At 45.6% G+C, this 19,041-nt stretch overlaps 1 protein-coding gene across 7 annotated transcripts in view; it reads right to left on the bottom strand.

Moving 5' to 3' along the window:
• Positions 1 to 6,113: 6,113 nt before the first annotated feature.
• Positions 6,114 to 19,041, bottom strand: part of GLYR1 (glyoxylate reductase 1 homolog) — a 59,561-nt gene continuing 46,633 nt past the window's right edge. For all 7 annotated transcript variants that reach the window (XM_063143361.1, XM_063143354.1, XM_063143358.1 and 4 more), the window contains 5 exons: positions 16,056 to 16,157; positions 15,235 to 15,397; positions 12,841 to 13,020; positions 12,112 to 12,236; positions 6,114 to 9,509 (listed from right to left, as the gene is read on the bottom strand). In XM_063143361.1, the coding sequence (XP_062999431.1) occupies positions 9,435 to 9,509; positions 12,112 to 12,236; positions 12,841 to 13,020; positions 15,235 to 15,397; positions 16,056 to 16,157 (645 nt within the window). In that variant the 3' untranslated portion in view covers positions 6,114 to 9,434. The remainder of the gene's footprint in view (positions 9,510 to 12,111; positions 12,237 to 12,840; positions 13,021 to 15,234; positions 15,398 to 16,055; positions 16,158 to 19,041) is intronic.

The raw sequence follows: 19,041 nt of genomic DNA, 5'->3' as shown, positions 1-19,041 counted from the left end.
TTTGGCTTCCGCCTTCGTCAGTAGCTGCCATGTTAAGAGGAAACCAGGAGTGGCAGTTTTGAATGCTGGAAGATGGAAATTCCTAAGAAAAAATTAAAGAAGAGGTGGGAGTGGTATAGTGCTTATGAATTGTCCTCCAGGGTAAGGCCTTATGGAGCCCGGAGACTGTACATCCATAAGTTTTCCTTTCTGTCATGCATGTCAGCCTGTTGCAAGATATTTTAAGTCACCTGCTCCAACTTACAATTGGATCCAATTGAGCAAACAAAGGACAGTGGCCCAATTCACACAACACCCTAAACTAGGGTCACCATATGAAAAGTAACCTCAAGATTGGATTACTGCAACGCGCTCTCTGTGGGGCTGCCCTTGAAGCTGCTCCGGAAGCTGGAGCTAGTGCAGAATGCTGCAGCTTGGCTGTTGTCTGGAGCTGCCCTTTTCCAGCATGTAACTCCTCTGCTGAGGGAACTGCACTGGCTGCCTATTCGCTCCCGAGCCAGGTTGAAGGTTCTTGTACTTGTGTACAAAGCCCTAAACAACTTGGGACCAGGACACCTGAGAGAGCGCCTTCTCCCTTACCAACCTGCCCAGTCACTGAGGTCATCCGAGGGCCTGCTCCTGGTGGTTCCACCTAGATCCATCCTCCGATTGGAATCCACCAGGGGAAGAGCCTTCAGCGTGGTGGCCCCCCCTCCTGTGGAACTCCCTGCCTCTGGAGGTCAGGCAGGCGCCAACCTTGTACTCCTTTCGGCGCCTCCTGAAAACATCTTTATTCCAAGAAGCCTTTCTTTAACATGCAGCCTTGGATTACTGTTATTGCTTCTTTTAAATTTTGTTTTAACTGTTTTTATTCTGTTTTTATTTTCATTTTACCTTGTACACCGCTCTGAAATTTTTCAATGGGGAGCGGTATATAAATAGTCTAAATAAATAAAATAAAAGGACAGGGCTCCTGTATCTTTAATAGTTGCATAGAAAGGAAATTTCAGCAGGTGTCATTTGTATATATGGAGAACCTGGCGAAATTCCCTCTTCATCACAACAGTTAAAGCTACAGGTGCCCTGAATTAAATCTGATCACCTTAGTATAGCTCCTGCAGCTTTAACTGTTGTGATGAAGAGGGAATTTCACCAGGTTCTCCATATATACAAACGACAGCTGCTGAAATTCCCTTTCCTATGCAACTGTTAAAGATACAGGAGCCCTGTCCTCCTTTTCATATGGTCACCCTACCCTAAACCCTGCTGCTTAACCACAAAATGGTTAACGGAATGCATGCATTCCGTTAACCATTCTGTGGTTAAGCAGCAGGGTTTAGGGTGTTGTCTGAACGGGGCCGATTTCTGGATTTCAGACTGGACTCACATGGTGTTAAACTGGAGGTCATAAGCTTTATACCACTCACAACTCTGAGTTTTTCTTCCACTCTTGGATTCCATTTAACATGGCAGGTACGGAAATATTTGGTATGAAATATATTTTTAAATTACTCTGATATTAGTCTGCCTATCATATAGGCATCTATAGTGGGTCCCAAGCCTGCTTTACGCCCCCATCCATATAAAGGTTTTTTAACCTGGTTTCCAGGGCAAACTGACCTCACAAAGTTACAACACACACAAAATACAATTACAATTTAACTGCCTATTCGGCAGCAGTTAAAGATTAACTGTTTGATTTCTGAAATACCAATTGAAGACTAGCATCTTTAAAAGCCAGCGGTGGTAAAAGGATACTGATCTCCTATGAGGAGGGAGCTTCAAAGCTATGGGTCCCCCCAGCAACCTAATGGCTCTTGGGTGTGGGCCAGAAGTAGCTATGGTGAAAAAGGCAAAATCCATGTTTTTTTTTCTTTTCAATTTTTAAGTATCATTTATTGAAAGTAGAAATTTAAATAAGATTAATGCTGTTCCATAGTTGAAATGTACAATCAGTACATATAATATTCACAAGAGCAAATGTGGCCTGAATTTTTTTTAACACACATAAACAATTATACTTGACATTTCATCAGAGATGCCAGCTATTACTAGATTAAGCTATAAGTTTCCTATCCTGGCTTTATCAGTCCTTACATCAGTAACCCATGGCTGCTACAATGTCAACACAATGTCACAGCTCATGGCAGGACCCCATTAACTCGTACTAATCCAGGATTTCATTCCATTGCTACTGCATTAATCGGTGCTCTTGAATCTCCACCACCATGCCTTTGAAAGGAGTGATATAATACAAAGCTGTTGTGGCACAAAGGAAGCTCTGGTATAATTTACTACAGCCATGTGTAAACCAGTTCTTCCATAGCTGCAATATTGTACTACTTTATTTACAACTGGCTTGTAACTCACAGGGAGCAGTCTGCTGGTATTGACTTACAAATGCTGCTGTGGTAAGTACAGCAGTTCAAGTAGGAACAGCACCACCACACTTACACATACTTGTAGGGTGTTAATCTAACCATGGATTCTTAAGAATCCTTGCTTTTAACGGCAAAATCCACGTTGACGATCATTAGAAAAGGAATACAGACTAAAGTTTGCGGTGTCCTTATAACAGGGGTGTTGAACTTATTTCAGCCCTTCGAGAGCCATATTCCATTTCGGAGAAACTCAGGGGTCGTATTCAGGGAGCAGGAGCCAACATATCAAAAATGGCAGCCTATTTTAGCTTAAAGCACTCACTGCCACTGTGGTGCAGAAGCGATCACAGCTGCTGCTAGGTGGCAGGAGAAGAGGCTTTAGTTCACAGTTGATCCTTCCACATGGCTATTAGCATGCAGGGGTGCGGCAAAACAGTCTCCGGGACTCCACATGCAGGCTGTGCACCTTTGCTCTACAAGAAATGGTCTCACCTCATTGCAGGTTTGGTAAAAAGTTAGTAAGTTCATTAGGCTGGTTACAGGGAGCATACAACTCCCCTGTTAAAACAGCTCCACTGGTTTCCAGTCTGTTTCCGGGCACAATTCAAAGTGCTGGTTATGACCTATAAAGCCCTATATGGCTCAGGTCCAGGTTATCTGAAAGACCATATTCTCCCTTATGAGCCTGCCCGGGCTTTGAGATCTTCTGGAGAAGCTCTTCTTTCAGTCCCACCATCTTCACAGGCGCGCTTGGTAGGAACATGGGAGAGGGCCTTCTCGGTGGCTGCTCCGGTGCTCTGGAACTCTCTTTCTGGGGAAGCTAGGCTGCCTCTCTCCTTGATGGGCTTTCGGAAGCAGGCTAAAACTTTTTTGTTCCAGCAGGCCCTTGGAGAATAATCTGGCCCTCCATCTATGTTAATGTCTTATAATTTTGTTGTGTATTTTAAACGTTTATGTCCCGTCCCCCCCAATTGGGCAAAAGGCAGGATACAAATAAATATAATAATAATAGGATGTATAGCTTCCTTAATTCCCTGGCCCCCCCCCCCCCCAAGCCACTAACAAAATATGTTGACACAAAGTACGTATAGTTTGATCCGGCTGCTATGAAGTCCTCTTGGTTGCTACTGAAAACTCATCTTGACATTAATGGGACTTTAATGAAGTTCTTAAGACAGGCTATACCATGCTCATAACTTTTTTATGCGCTTGCAGATTCTTTGCAAGCTTTCTCTGGGTGCGTCTAAGCAAGTCTTATAGCCTGCAAACGCCCTGCCTCATTCACAGAATTCTACATAGGGTCCATATGGCATTATCTTCATCTTGTAACCCAGGGGTCCCCAACCCCCGGGCCATGGACTGGTACCGGTCCGTGGCCTGTTAGGAACTGGGCCGTGCAGGTGAGCTGCTTTCTTCACCCCAGCGTACCTGGGCACAGGGCGCCATCTCGCCTGCCCAGCCAAACTGATGCCAGAACGCTGGAGTGGGGGGGGGGGCTTCCCAAAACCATCCCCTCAACCCCCCCCCCTGGGTGGAAAAATTGTCTTCCATGAAACTGGTCCCTGGTGCCCAAGAGGTTGAGGACCACTGTTGTAAACCTCCCGTTTTTTCCGACTGATTCGTCCATCTTTTTTTCCTTTCTGCAAAACCATCCATTAAAGAAGACAAGACAGATGATCCAGACAATGTCTTTTGATTGGACATTGCTAGGACCCCTCCATCTGATAGCACCCTCTCTATTGCAACATAGCAACTTCCTTCCCAGAGACAATCCCTGGAGTTGTGGGTGATGCACCCTTTTTCCTTCTTCTTCAAGGGAAGGGGCACTGTTTTTGTTGTTGAAGTGCAGCATTCAGGAAAGGAATTGCTAATGACCAGCTGTGAACATGAAAAATGTAAAAAAAAAGTTTTTTTTTTAAAAAAGAGTAAAGCTTTATTAGAGTTTGGCCTCTATTCAGTTTAAAACCAGTCCAACCAGTTTGGGAACCTATGCTTTAAAGTGTGAGAGAGCAAGAAATTCTTGTCTGGTATTTTTTTTCAAAAACCATACAAAAGTTATGACATGGCCCAAACACACAAGCACTAGACAAATATCTTTATTGGACCCCCCCCCCAAAAAAATCACAAAATAACAGAACAAGCTTTCAGGTTCCCCAGAACCCTTCTTGAGGCTAGAGAACTCCTACAAGATGCCCTGCATCTAGAAATAAATTGAATGAAAGCACCTGCCATTACAGCAGTGCCATTCTCACCGTAGTATGAATAGTACTGGTATGAAACAGTTACAGAAAGAGGACGAAACAGGAAGACAAAAGGAAGTACTTCTTCACACACGACATAGTTGCAATTATGGAATTTGCTACCACAAAAGATAACGGCCACCAATCTGGATGGCTTTAAAAGGGGGTTGGATGAATTCCTGGAGAAGGCTATCGATGGTTACTAGCCCTGATGGTTATGTGCTACCTCCAGTATCAGAGGCAGCAAGGCTACATACGCTAGTTGCTGGGGAACATGGGTGAGAGGGTGCTGCTACACCATGTCTTGCTTGTGGGTTCCTGGTCGACAGGTGGTTAGCCACTGTGTCAAGAGTTTTGGACTGGATGGACCCTTGGTCTGATCCAGCATAGTTTTTATTATCTTAAACTGAACTGGTCCTTGTCAAGGGAGGTCTTCTCCATTGTTTCTAGCTGCGTGATCCTCAAGTCGGAAGGCAAAGGCTGGTGCATGTCTTATTAGGTTCCCTGCCATCTATAAGTGCTGGTGACTTGGGGAGGATTGAATTTGACTGCCAGTTCACCCAAGCTGCAGCAAAGGGTGGTGGTCTGGGTCCAGTTAAGTACTCCAGTTGTGTGGAGTACTTCAATCTAGTCTTCAACCCCCCAATCCCCAGGTAATCAACTCCAGTTGATTTCCCCAGTCGTGCGGCCTTCCTGACCGTTCTTTGGATATACTAGAGTGGAGGAGGAAGCTGGTTCTTCCACTAATAATCTATTTGTTTTTTCTCCGACTTCGCCAACCCTCTATTTAAAACACCAACCTGGTAGCCATGCAGGAATTCCATGCAGGTGAGTGAACAGGCTGGTGGAGGAGGAATGGAGGACTCTTGTCTCTTCTCCTCACCCGGCAAATAAAACTAAGCAAGCTGCCAGAGGGAAGCCACCTACCCATCATAGAAATGTAACAGGCTGCTGGAGGTGGGTCAGAGCTCTTTGCTCCTCCTCTGCCAGCCCACAGCTAGTAACTTTTGAGGGCTTAATTAAACAAGGCTGTCTTAGCTGCCACACTGGATGCATCCATCATGGAACATGGAGGCCCCATTCAGCCTTGATCCCAGCCCCCTCCTGTCAATATATAGGTTGTGTCATCATCTTGAGATGGGAGGAAGAGGTCATTGAGACTGCACTGCTCTAATCACTTGCTAAGGAAATACAGTTCGGTACCTCAACTGAATAACTGGATAAAGAGAAGCGCTGGACAACCTAAACCATCTTTAATGGACTAATTTTACAGCAGGCAATAAAGGCTGTCCATTATTCTGGGAGCTGAGAATGTATGGAGTAAAAATGCACCTCTTTGATTTAGCCCAGCCCTGTACTGAAAGTACCAACGTACTAACCAATATTAATATAGAAAAAATACAGTCCTCTGCCTCTCGTAAGCAACGGTGTGGGAAATGCTCGGGTTTGGCACATTTCTTATGATGCCACAGCTTGGGGTGGGGAGAGAAGAGAGACTTTAGGAACAGACAAGTGTGTTACCAAGAAAGGTTTTATTTCCTTTTGCCAGTAGCTTTGTTAATTGCACAAGAAAAAAAAAATCATTTCTGTTTTTGCCATTTAATCATCACCACACATCCTATTCTGAATGACAAACGTTAATTAAAAACAAGGCAAAAAAAAATTAAAAAAAAAATTCACAACCTTATTACCTATAGATCGGTCATCGAAGGAAAGGGAATTAAAAGAAAACTGCTTTTTCTTACAAGCTTTCCACAAGTGTCACATTTTTCTCTTTAAAAAGGAACCAAAAAAAAAAAGAGAGAGGGGGAGCAATTGCTAAAACAGAAATCCCCATTAAAAAGGAACTTTACAGTATTGTCAACAATATTAAGACAACAATGACTAAACCAGTTCCATCATATTCTCTTGGAATCCACCCTTCCCCTCCTGCACCAAATGGAATTTGAAGAGACCCTGCAAAAGGATTTTTGAACAAAATTGGCTCTTGGAGCAGAGAGACAAAATCGCTACAACTAGCCTTGTGGCACCTTAAAACCTAAAAAATATATTGTGGTATAAAATTTGTGGGCCAGAGCACACTCCTGACCTGTAAAAGCTGATGCCACGATACATCTTTTAAGGCACCACATGCTTTATTGTTTTGCTGCCAACAAGGTAAACAAGGCTTTCTTTTGAAATGCCATTGGAGACGAACGAGTGCCTGCCGCACCCCTTTGCTTTCATCTCAGAGTGCTCTCAGTCTTCCTTGGTTTATCAATAACTGTGCAGTCCCACAGGAAGGCCCACACCTTTAGCAGGTCTTTATTCTCCTTGCCAAAGAAACCACAAGGCAGGCCTTTAATGGAAGACACTGCAGTTCTCTTCCACTCCCAGCTCAGTTTGGATTTTTCACTTGAAGGCAAAATAAAAGTGTTCTGGGACTGGGTATTTCTGTCGACATGTTTTAGGTTTTCTACAGACATTTCTCACGAGATTAAGAAGTCCTCCCCCTTTCCCTCACAAGCGGCAAAGGCTCGTCAGGAAAACAGTGGTCTTGCTGTCATTTGAAATCAACCAGCATGAGGATCAAGAAGCATCTCTAATGAGAACATCTCCCCCAGACAGGCCTTCTAACTGAGAGATCCTAGCTGTCCTTACAAGATCCATCTGGAGTACAGATCAATACATTCACAACTGTGTATTTCTTAGTTTCCAGTGTAGGAAAAAGCAATAATCTGATGGCTGTTTGCGCTGGAAAACACAACTAGGAGTTGAAGACTCTAGATGAACCTACTGATTTGCTTCTTTTTCCAGGTGGGTTGTCTACATCACACAAGTAAAAAGCGGTATCTGGAGCATGTGTTTCTGCAAGACTAGAACGCTAATAAAGTGAGTTGGTGCTCACTAAAATTTCACTCTCGGGAGTTTCGAATACAAAAGCCTACCTTATTTATTTATTACATTTATATACCGCCCCATAGATGAAGCACTCTGGGTGGTTTACAAAGGTTAAAAGGACTGCTTGCACTTGGAGATGCTCTTACGGCCAGCTGATTTTCACAGCTTGGATTTCAGGTTTGCATTGGGACCTACACAGCCACACAGTCCTATACAGGTAGCCCTAACCCACATGATATGATCACCACAAAACTGAGATGTTCTGATTGTGCAGAATTGTTCTATGCATTGTTGGACTCTATAGATGTAGGCTGCCTATGCAAATGTGAAATATTCAGCCTGCAAAGAGGCGAAGTGTCCAAGCTGGGGCATTCTAAGCGCGAGCGTAGGGCTCTCTTCAAACACTAGCAGAGCTCAAAAGAAGAAAACCTCTGCGTTTGGAAAAGCTTTGTAATTTGGTAGGCACACATTGACTCCACTGTTTTGTAAAACAACCCCTTCTCGCAGCCTTGCATTCCATTTTGAAAGTTCAAGGGCCGCCAGAGGGAATTTGACATGGTTCATGCGATACCAGCTGTTTTGTTGGAGAAGCATGTTGTCAAGACCAGCTGAGCTAAAAGACTTGCCCTTATTTAAGGGCAGCTGGTTGTTTTAAGGGGATTTTTTGAATTCTTTGGGATCCAGCTTGACTTTCTATGGGATCAGCACGGTAACAGGCCTCATCAGCAGAAGCCGGTCTCTTATTTCACTAGGTATTCCCCAAACACAGCTACTTGGTCCGTCTGCTCCTGGGATAATTCACAACTTCACCACGAGATTATGCCATGTCAGTTCATAGCTTGCTGGCACTGCCCTTATCAATCACTGCTAATGTCTTTGCTGTGAAACAGGCATTATCTCCTCCAATTTTACAGGAGGGAAAACTTCAAACTCAAGCTTTTTGGTTTAGAGTTTGAGGTTTCCTGAAGCCAATCTCTCTGATCATACTTTCTTGCCCTGTGGCTATTTGGCAACACTAAAAGAATCCAAATAAACCCTTGCAAACAGCCATAGATGCACGTGTGCTCCAATTTAAAACCAAAGGAAGACACCAAAATTTCTACCTTCACTCATTTAAAAATATAGGGGTTTACAGCGATATTCAGAATGGATTAGCCTTTTGGGAATCAAGAGTCTCTACATGCTTTCTGCATACCACACGCATACACCAGTCTGTTTCCTAAAAACAAACCTCCTTCCCCATAGAGAAAGCATGGATGAAGACTGTTTTTCTTCTAAGAAACAATTCTACTGAGACGTTGAAGTGGGGAACGCTCTCACCTACCGTGCTCATTTAAGCTCCATCACCTTCTTGATCTGACCATTTCCTCAGAGGAAAAGAACAAGCACAGCAGGCAGGTGCCCATCCCAATCCAGGCCTAGAGCCATACAGATTTACACAGAGGTGGGGCATTCGTCTTTCAACTGTCCCTAACGCACAAGAGAGGCCAATGTATATTATTACCCACAGCAAAGTGAAAACAGCAGTTAGAAACAGAAACAAACAAGGGACAGTCATACAAATGAGCCAAGCAGCAGATTTTCTGGCAAGAGTCACCTTCCACCACTTCCATTCCGTGACTCTCGGCATGTGGTGTAGATTTGTTGTCAAGATGGCAATGATCCAACCCCTTCTCCTCCTACTCTTGCTGCTGCTGCTGCTGCTGCTGCTGGCACAGGAGAGCTTGCTGTAGCGGCTACCCTTGTGGCTGTAGCAACTGCCGTCGTGGCTGTAGCAACTGCCGTAGTGGCAGATCTCAAAGAGTTTTTGTATTAAAAAAAACAAAATGGGGAGGGGGTGATGGAAGAGAAAGAGAGACAGACACAAAAGAGATGGACTGGTCCAGAGTTAAAACCCAGTATTCATCAGCATCATAATTAATAATCATGGTATTAACAATAAGAATAGGGTGGCCTAGTGGATGTAGGCCCTGTACACAGCAGACATGTCATTGTCAGATTGGTCCAATGCTTTTGCCCGTTTGTAGACCTGAGGGAGAGACAAGGACGTAAGAGAGCAATCAATCCAGATGCAAAATTATTCTGATATGAGTGGTTTCTTCGCGAGAATATAGAACATCCTCAGCAACATCTATAAACCCGTCCTTCAAGCCAAGCTATGAATCGGGACCACAGCCAGCACCTATGCAAGGTACTGTGCCTTGCTTAAGTATTCACACACACACCCCTGCCCTTTGACTTGTCCACATTTTGTGTTACAACCTGGAATTAAAATGGAGTTAATTGGCATGTTTACCATTTGATTTACACAACATACTTAACACTTTGAAGGTGTGAAATATTTTTATTGTGGCACAAAAGTTAAGTAAAAACAATCACCAGTGAGGGAGGAAGCAGCAGCCAGGCACCTCTCCACCGTGCCTGGGCTCAGCTCCAGCTGAGAGCCCCCTCCCTCCTGCTACCAAGTGTCACTGCAGAGGCCACCAGTGAGGGAGGAAGCAGCAGCCAGGCACCTCTCCACCGGGCCTGGGTCCAGCTCCAGCTGAGAGCTCCCTCCCTCCTGCCACCAACTGTCTCTGCAGAGGCCACCAGTGAGGGAGGAAGCAGCAGCCAGGCACCTCTCCACCGTGCCTGGGTCCAGCTCCAGCTGAGAGCCCTCTCCCTCCTGCTACCAACTGTCTCTGCAGAGGCCACCAGTGAGGGAGGAAGCAGCAGCCAGGCACCTCTCCACCGTGCCTGGGTCCAGCTCCAGCTGAGAGCCCCCTCCCTCCTGCTACCAAGTTTCACTGCAGAGGCCACCAGTGAGGGAGGAAGCAGCAGCCAGGCACCTCTCCACCGTGCCTGGGCCCAGCTCCAGCTGAGAGCCCCCTCCCTCCTGCTACCAAGTGTCACTGCAGAGGCCACCAGTGAGGGAGGAAGCAGCAGCCAGGCACCTCTCCACCGGGCCTGGGTCCAGCTCCAGCTGAGAGCTCCCTCCCTCCTGCCACCAACTGTCTCTGCAGAGGCCACCAGTGAGGGAGGAAGCAGCAGCCAGGCACCTCTCCACCGTGCCTGGGCCCAGCTCCAGCTGAGAGCCCCCTCCCTCCTGCTACCAACTGTCTCTGCAGAGGCCACCAGTGAGGGAGGAAGCAGCAGCCAGGCACCTCTCCACCGTGCCTGGGTCCAGCTCCAGCTGAGAGCCCCCTCCCTCCTGCTACCAAGTTTCACTGCAGAGGCCACCAGTGAGGGAGGAAGCAGCAGCCAGGCACCTCTCCACCGTGCCTGGGCCCAGCTCCAGCTGAGAGCCCCCTCCCTCCTGCTACCAAGTGTCACTGCAGAGGCCACCAGTGAGGGAGGAAGCAGCAGCCAGGCACCTCTCCACCGGGCCTGGGTCCAGCTCCAGCTGAGAGCTCCCTCCCTCCTGCCACCAACTGTCTCTGCAGAGGCCACCAGTGAGGGAGGAAGCAGCAGCCAGGCACCTCTCCACCGTGCCTGGGCCCAGCTCCAGCTGAGAGCCCCCTCCCTCCTGCTACCAACTGTCTCTGCAGAGGCCACCAGTGAGGGAGGAAGCAGCAGCCAGGCACCTCTCCACCGTGCCTGGGTCCAGCTCCAGCTGAGAGCCCCCTCCCTCCTGCTACCAAGTTTCACTACAGAGGCCACCAGTGAGGGAGGAAGCAGCAGCCAGGCACCTCTCCACCGTGCCTGGGTCCAGCTCCCTTCTGCTGTCAACTGTAACTGCTGAACTTTGCAATTAAGATTGTAGTGCCTGAATTTGCTTTCCGTTCCCCCCTCCTCCTCCTCCCCCCCAATCCCCTTTCCTTTTGTGTCATGTCTTTTAGATTATAAGCCTGTGGGCAGGGACTGTCAAGAAATACTTTTGTAAGCCGCCGTGAGAGCCTTTTTTGGCTGAATGGCGGCATAAAAATCCTTAAATAAATAAATAAATAAATAAAAATTTTACTTACAGAGTTTAACACAACAAAATGTGGACAAGTCAAACGGATGTATGTGTGTGTGAATACTTATGTAAGGTACTGTAACGGCTGCAGGTTGTGATCAGCCCCTAAAATGACAAGGTTTTCCCTACAGGTGTTTCACTACTCCCAGTAAAATATTATTCAACAGTTATCAACAATATCTGATCAACCAAACCCTGTTGGCTCAATTCTAACTACGACAAGCCAAGCCAAACAGGATTTACGTTGCTTTTTTTTTGCGGGGGGACGGACCCCTTGGACCCAGAGGATTTCACAAGTCCAGTAAAAAAAGGTCGTGATTGCCAGAGAGTTTTGACTATAGAACTTCTTCCTCTGGCTGCAGGCAATCCATCAACTTCCATTTCTTGTCCATCTTTATTCCGTTCCAAGCTAACCAGTGGAGCAACCCGATGCATGTTCAGACAGAAAGAAGTCCTGCAACTGTTTTCCGTCTAAACATGCATAGGGTGCCCGAGACTAACCAAGATCTTACCCCCTTGCTTTGAAGTTGATCCAAATTCTGCTTCTCTCTTTTTTTTTTTAGTTTTAAAAAAGACTGCTGTTGGCAAATCTATAATGCGTTTGTCTGAGAAACTTATCTGGGGACCCCCTTCCTGGAACTCACTGCTGCTCTTAAGTTAGGACTGAGCCAAAATGAGCCCGGGCAGTACGTACCTCATTGGCTGCAGCTGCCATGGGAGTTGGGTGGTTGACAGAATCGCCTAGTGCAATGGCTAATCTGAGATCCTTCTGGATGTATTTCAGGTAGAAATCCGGTTTAAAGTTTCCTTGCAGGATGTCTGGAAAAGAAAGGGAGCAAACTACAGGTACTTCTGCACATTCCAGGTTCCCAGCTGTCGGCCCTTTTTTCCTTCCTTTACAGATTTCACCACCATCAGTGTCAAGATGCACCCACTTAAACATACGAAACCACCTTATACCAAGTCAGACCACTGGCTCGTCTCGCCCAACACAACCTGCTTTAGCAGGCCAAGGAAGTTTTTCCTTGGCCTGCTATCCAAGACCAAATCTGGGGCCTTCTCCATGCAAAGCTGGCATTTAACCACAGGGCTAGGATCCGTTTATTTTGTGAATAAACCAGTTTACATCCTGAGAATGGGTTTCTCTCCTTTGTGGCCACTCAATTAGCGACAAGCATGTACGGCCAGCATAGTACAACGGTTAACACGCTTGGCTTGGCTGTGGGACACCTAGATGTCTCACCGCAGCAAATCCCTCGCATATTACAAAGGGAAGAGTGAATTCAAAAGGTCCCAGAAACAATGCTTGTTCTCCTCTCGTCTCCTCTCCCCTCCCCGTTTAAACCCCATTCCACAGCTGCTTGGTGACACTTAAAAGAGCTGCTACCGCTTAAGGAAGAAAAAGGACAAGAGAGAACTTTACTTTGGCACTTCTGGTCCAGGAAGATGCTGGCGAGCTGTCCCTGGTTGAGGATATCCAGAAGGGTCTGCTGGGACTGACCAGTCACTTGAGCCAGAGTCAATCCTTCTGCTATTGTGGCCATGAAGCTTCCTTGGACCATGTTCACGATCAGCATCATCTTGGCAGCATTGCCCACTTCCCCTGTGAGAGACGCACACATTGTTGGACAGCCCTACATATGGAGAAAAGCAAGGACCTACACCTAGGCCACTGGTATCTCAGCTCTTCTGAAAGGCAGCCAGTGACATTCTATTATCCCTTTCCTAAGATTCCTCCTCCTTTCAAAACCTTAGCTCTCAATGCAGATGCCCGGGAGTGGTGTAGGGAGAAAAGAGAGCATCATCTCTTATTATGTCTTCCACAGCTTCGTCATCACTCTCAACTTGTTCAGAATGAAGCTTCACAGTTCCTTACTGGTCTTAAGCAACCATGACAGATAACCAAAAAGTGCTAAAGAGCACAAACAGATAGAGCTACACCACTGGACCCTAATGTTTATGCATAAATCATACACTGATTAGAATTATATGCAACTTAAATGGAATAAAAACCAAATATACAATGCCTGATGGCTAGCAGCCAATCCAAACAAATGGACCAACAACTGAAATGCAAATATATGTTGGAATAAAGGCACACAGTTCTGAATTCCTAGATCAGTCAGAGTGGAATCATATGCATGTTTAGACAGAAAAAGGTCCTACAACTCCCAGCATCCCCCAGCCAGCCACGCTGGGAGTTGGAGGACTTTTTTCTGTCTAAACATGTGTAGGATTCCACCCGGTGTATTATTTTTAAGGAAATAACAGACTGACACAGAAATAGGACCAAGTTCTAAGTTCCTAAATAGATATGTAAAACATTGTAACGACTCATTTACAAGAGAAGCAAAATACAGGCATCTGTTTATATCCCATTTTACTGAACTTCATCAAATGCTGTCATGGATTAACCAAAATTCCACCTTCATATACACCATTTTTCTTCAGTGCTTTTACAAAAAGTGCCGTCAGCTACCTAACAGCCAAGGTCTTCTTAAAACACCTTCTCAAAAGTTTAATTCTCTCCAGTGACTATCACTCTTAAAGCCTGGAAGGGTTGAATAGAAGCCAGAGATGGGGAATCTCTCTCAGCCTGAGGGCTGAATTCAATTTTGAAGAAGCTCTCAGAGGCTACATCCTACCATTAGGTAGGGCTAAAATACAAAAATTACCAACATATTTTTGATGAAAGCTCTTACTGTCTGTAACTAAGCCTTAGGTGAGGCATTACAACCTTTTAATGGGGAGGGGGGGGACTGCAAAAGCTGGAAAACCACCAAATGGTGTCAGGGGAAAGGCGCTGCGGCCATGAAGAGAGGCACAGCCATCTGGGCGATCCCAGAAAGGCCAGATTTGACTCCTGGGCCTGAGGATGCCCACCCTTGACCTACAGGCTTTAAGAGTGATACTTTGGCCAATGGAAACCAATGGCCACCAGCATGACTAATTCTGCCTACAATCAGCCTGTTATAATTAGGGTGACCATATAGAAAGGAGGACCAGGCTCCTGTATCTTTAACAGTTTGTTCTGAAAAGGGGATTTCAGCAAGTGTCCTTTGTATACATGCAGCATCTGGTGCAATCCCCTCTTCATCACAACAGTTAAAAGCTGCAGGAGCTATATTAGAGCGACCAGATACAAAAGAGGGCAGGGCTCCTGCAGCTTGAACTGTTGTGATGAAGGGGGACTTTCACCAGGTGCTTCATGCATAACAATGGCATCTGCTGAAATGTCTAGCTCCTGTCTAGCTCCTTCCTATCTCTCCTCTCTCATCTCACACTATTGCCCCGCTCGTGCTCTTCGCTCCTCTGATGCCATGTTTCTCGCCTGCCCAAGGGTCTCTACTTCCTTGCTCGCCTTCGTCCATTTTCTTCTGCTGCCCCTTACGCCTGGAACGCTCTTCCAGAACATTTGAGAACTACAAGTTCAACCGCAGCTTTTAAAGCTCAGCTAAAAACTTTTCTTTTTCCTAAAGCTTTTAAAACTTGATTTTGTTCTGACTTTATACTGTTAGTTTTACCCTACCCTGTGCCTGTTTGCATTCTCTTCCCCTCCTTATTGTTTTATTATGATTTTATTAGAATGTAAGCCTATGCGGCAGGGTCTTGCTATTTACTGTTTTACTCTGTACAGCACCATGTACATTGATGGTGCTATATAAATAATAATAATAATAATAATAATAATAATAATAATAATAATAATAATTTCCTTTTCAGTACAACTGTTAAAGATACAGAAGCCCTGTCGTCCTCCCTTTTGTATGGTCACCCTAATTATGATCCTTCCCAGTACTGAACTGGAAAATATTACCTAGAAAAAAAGAGGTCTTCCCCATTGCTTGGAAACAGCTACTGCAGTCTTCATATAAGCCCCTGTCTCCAGCAGCTAATATCACCAGCATCCCATCATTAGATAGCTGTTGGTTCCCTGAAACTGGTGCTTCCAGGAAACGACCACCCCTGGATACAATAACCTGGAAGAAACAAGAAGGAAAATGTCCTGATGATACATATACACGAACCGCACACAAGCTGTATCAATCAAGAGATCAAACAGGAAAGCTCTACCATGTGAAAAAATAATCAGGTAATGCAGGAAACCTAACACCAATAGGAGCACATATTAGCTCCCTTTAGGGATTTCCATATCATAAAAGCAGCTTGACCAATGCTTGACTCTATCCACGGATTAAGCTGCTGCAATGATGTGGTGTTGAAAACGCCTCATAACTGCTAAAGAGTATGTCAGCAATAGTATGTTGACAGTGCAGCTTCTTTTGAGGAAACTGAAAGGTCCTAAGGACAGTAGGGGTCTATCTGCACACGCACACACATACATATGTACTGTTTGCAAGATGGGAATCAGCAGGAAAATATTCCTTGCAGTGGACTTGGTGCAGACCAGGTAGTCAAGACGGACTTTCACGTATCATTTAAATCTAAGAACCAAAGCCTTGGCTAGAGACCTCAGTTTTAAGAACTATAGTAGGGTGGGAAAGCTTCTAATACCCACAACTGTACAAGGTGACATTTCCCTTGAGGAAAAAAAGAAGAAGAGAAAACACACCACACCGAATAAGAGGTAACCAAATTACAATGACAAAAGGCAGGCATTCAGTCCACCGTGGTTACCTGGGCCAGTTCTGTAACAGTGTCTGCATCCACAGTGGACATGTCCACGTAGCACTTCCCCGGACGTATACCTTGGAGCACTCCGCTAGGACCGAGCACCAGCTGTGAGAACAGAAGAGCGGTAAAGCAATAGGGTGTCTGCAAAGGAATGCTGACCTTACCAACGCCAAAGTGGCTGCTGCTACTAGCTTCCTCCATGGGCTTTGTGGGGTGCATCTGCTCACTGTAGTTAATGGGCCGCTTCAAAGGTGCTTTATAGAAGACAGGAACATAGTTGCATTATTGATTTGCAGTAGGACACGCGCACACACACTTGGATAAGGCAGGTATGGCCGATGCTTTATCAGGGTGTGATGATAATATGCTTTTCCAAATGGAGAAAGAACTGGGCGAGGCAGGAATTAAGGCTAGCTTCTTAAGTGTCACCCATGTAGGTCTAGAAATCCGCAATGATATGGCAGCACCTGTAAACCATTGCAACTAGAAAGACTAGGAGGCACCTGAAATGTATGCAGGCCAACAACAAACCCTTTCATGTGAAGACTCCCCACTGATTAACTCTCACAGCCTTGCGGTTATAAAGGAAAAGCCGGGCCAGTATTTGCTTACCGTGTCGACTCTGTGAGGTTCTGGCTTGCTACTAGTTATGTCAGCAAGTCATGTTAAAACAAGCAGTTGGTAAGGGTGGAGAATACCCTTTTAAAAAGGATCAGCAGATGATGGGAAAGGCTTCTAGTAGAGACGTGCCAGATGGACAAACATCATAGAATCATATCATAGAATAGCAGAGTTGGAAGGGGCCTGTAAGGCCATCAAGTCCAACACCCTGCTCAATGCAGGAATCCACCCTAAAGCATACCTGACAGATGGTTGTCCAGCTGCCTCTTGAATGCCTCTAGTGTGGGAGAGCCCACAATCTCCCTCCCTAGGTCATTGGTTCCGTTGTCGTACTGCTCTAACAGTGAGGAAGTTTTTCCTGACGTCCAGCTGGAATCTGGCTTCCTTTAACTTGAGACCGTTATTCCGTGTCCTGCACTCTGGGAGGATCGAGAAGAGATCCTGGCCCTCCTCTGTGTGACAACCTTTGAAGTATTTGAAGAGTGCTCTCATGCCTCCCCTCAATCTTCTCTTCTCCAGGCTAAACATGCCCAGTTCTTTCAGTCTCTCTTCATAGGGCTTAGTTTCCAGACCCCTGATCATCCTGGTTGCCTTCCTCTGAACACGCTCCATCTTACCTGGTATAAAGACAGCTTCCTATTTTCACTTACATCCTGGGGGAGATGCTTATCAGCTTCTCTGCTACTTCAGTTCAGACCACCTCCACAGTTCAGCATCAAATTGTTTTAACTCATCTACTTGCCTATTTTTGTAATTACTTATCTTATATTATTTAACTCGTGCTTTCTTTGAGTTGTGTAGATGACACTTAGCTAGGCAAAACTTGCATTCAGCTGTGTTCATGGTCTCCCCCTGCCCTTGTCTTGTGATTTTACCAAGCAATGACCACAGACTTTCAAGGCTACTCCTGCAGCCGTAAGAGCAACAAAAACATTGGTAGAACTTGTGTTTCACCTAAGGATGGAGACAGATCCACGTAACAGCTAGATTTTATATATTTTAAAATATCTATGTTAAAAAATGGAAGATCAGCCACTGTATGCTTCTTCATCCCAACAGTTCTAAGATGCAACCTGAAGTCATCAGAGTACAGCCTAATTTAAAAGACTAAATGCAGACTCCATGATTTTAACATCAGCCAACTGCCCCCACAACTCCCATCCTGCCTGCCCCCATTTTGTTTTACCATCTAGTGTGATGATGAGTTCTGGAGAATTTGAAAGCTTGCAAACTATTTGGCAACATTTTGGTTGGTCTAATAAAAGTATTTCCTTAATGTGGATTTTGGAACTTTCCTAACAACCAACAAAGCTACCTTTACTTTTCCAGATTTTTAAAAGCGTGGCATAAAGAAAGTACAGGCTGAGTATGTATCCTCCACCTGGGAGGTCAAGGATCAAGCTCCGCCTTTTGATGGGCTTAGGAAAGTAACTCTCTCAGCCTCTGTTCCCCAACTGTAAAATATGAGTAGTGTCCTCTCACGGGGTTAGTTGCTGTGATGGAAAAACCACAATAAAATTTGGTAAAGAGATTCAAATTGCTAAGTGATAAGAGCTGCATCTACAGAATACTGTAGTCACTTACCCCACGGACCTCAGAAACTGCACAGAGTGCTCTACAGTTGCTATACAGTCTAAACCAACAATGTACTGAAGATCTATTCCAATCATTTCACAATAAAGATTTTAAAAAGAGATAAAGCACTTAGTACCAACACACGTGACAGAAAAGACCACCACACAGCTGAAAGGGCAGGCCGACTTGGTTCTAAATTCTGGAGCTGTTTCCCCCAAACTTTTGAGACTTGGGGCAAAGCCCGCCCAAATTAGTACTGGAGGAACTCTTCAGCCTTGCAGCCCATTTTCTCCACCAGCCCCCAGAATAACAGGCAGGCCTCCTCCTTGCAACGGTTGGGATAGCTCAGTTAACACTGCCTCCCACCATCTCATCCTCCCCTATGCCCAGTGAGTCAAGGTTTCCTGGACAATGGCGGTACTCCTGGGAGTTTCCAGTATCTATCAGCTCTTGCGTGAGGGAATCCTACCATGTCATTATCATTTCAAGGTGAAGGGTTGTGGCAAGAGATGGTGCACAGCTTCTTAATGCTCTGAGGGACATAGAATGGGGCAGGGGTGCTTCCACTAGCTAAGTTTTAAAGCAACATTTCAGCCTCTCTCACAAGCACACAAGCATGTCTTGATATGGTCTGGGAATCAGTGTTAGTCACTCCCTGCCCAGCCAAAGCAAAGTTGGGCCTAATGCACTTTCACTTAGAACCATAGAATAGTTCAGCTGGAAGAGGCCTATGCAGTAATCCAGATGGTTGTCCAGCTGCCTCTTGAAGGCCTCTAGTGTGGGAGAGCCCACT

Source organism: Elgaria multicarinata, chromosome 17 (assembly GCF_023053635.1).
Source record: "Elgaria multicarinata webbii isolate HBS135686 ecotype San Diego chromosome 17, rElgMul1.1.pri, whole genome shotgun sequence".
Classification (NCBI taxonomy): domain Eukaryota; kingdom Metazoa; phylum Chordata; class Lepidosauria; order Squamata; family Anguidae; genus Elgaria; species Elgaria multicarinata.
The sequence above is the reverse complement of the archived record's forward strand: the minus strand, read 5'-3'. Positions and strand labels throughout refer to the sequence as shown.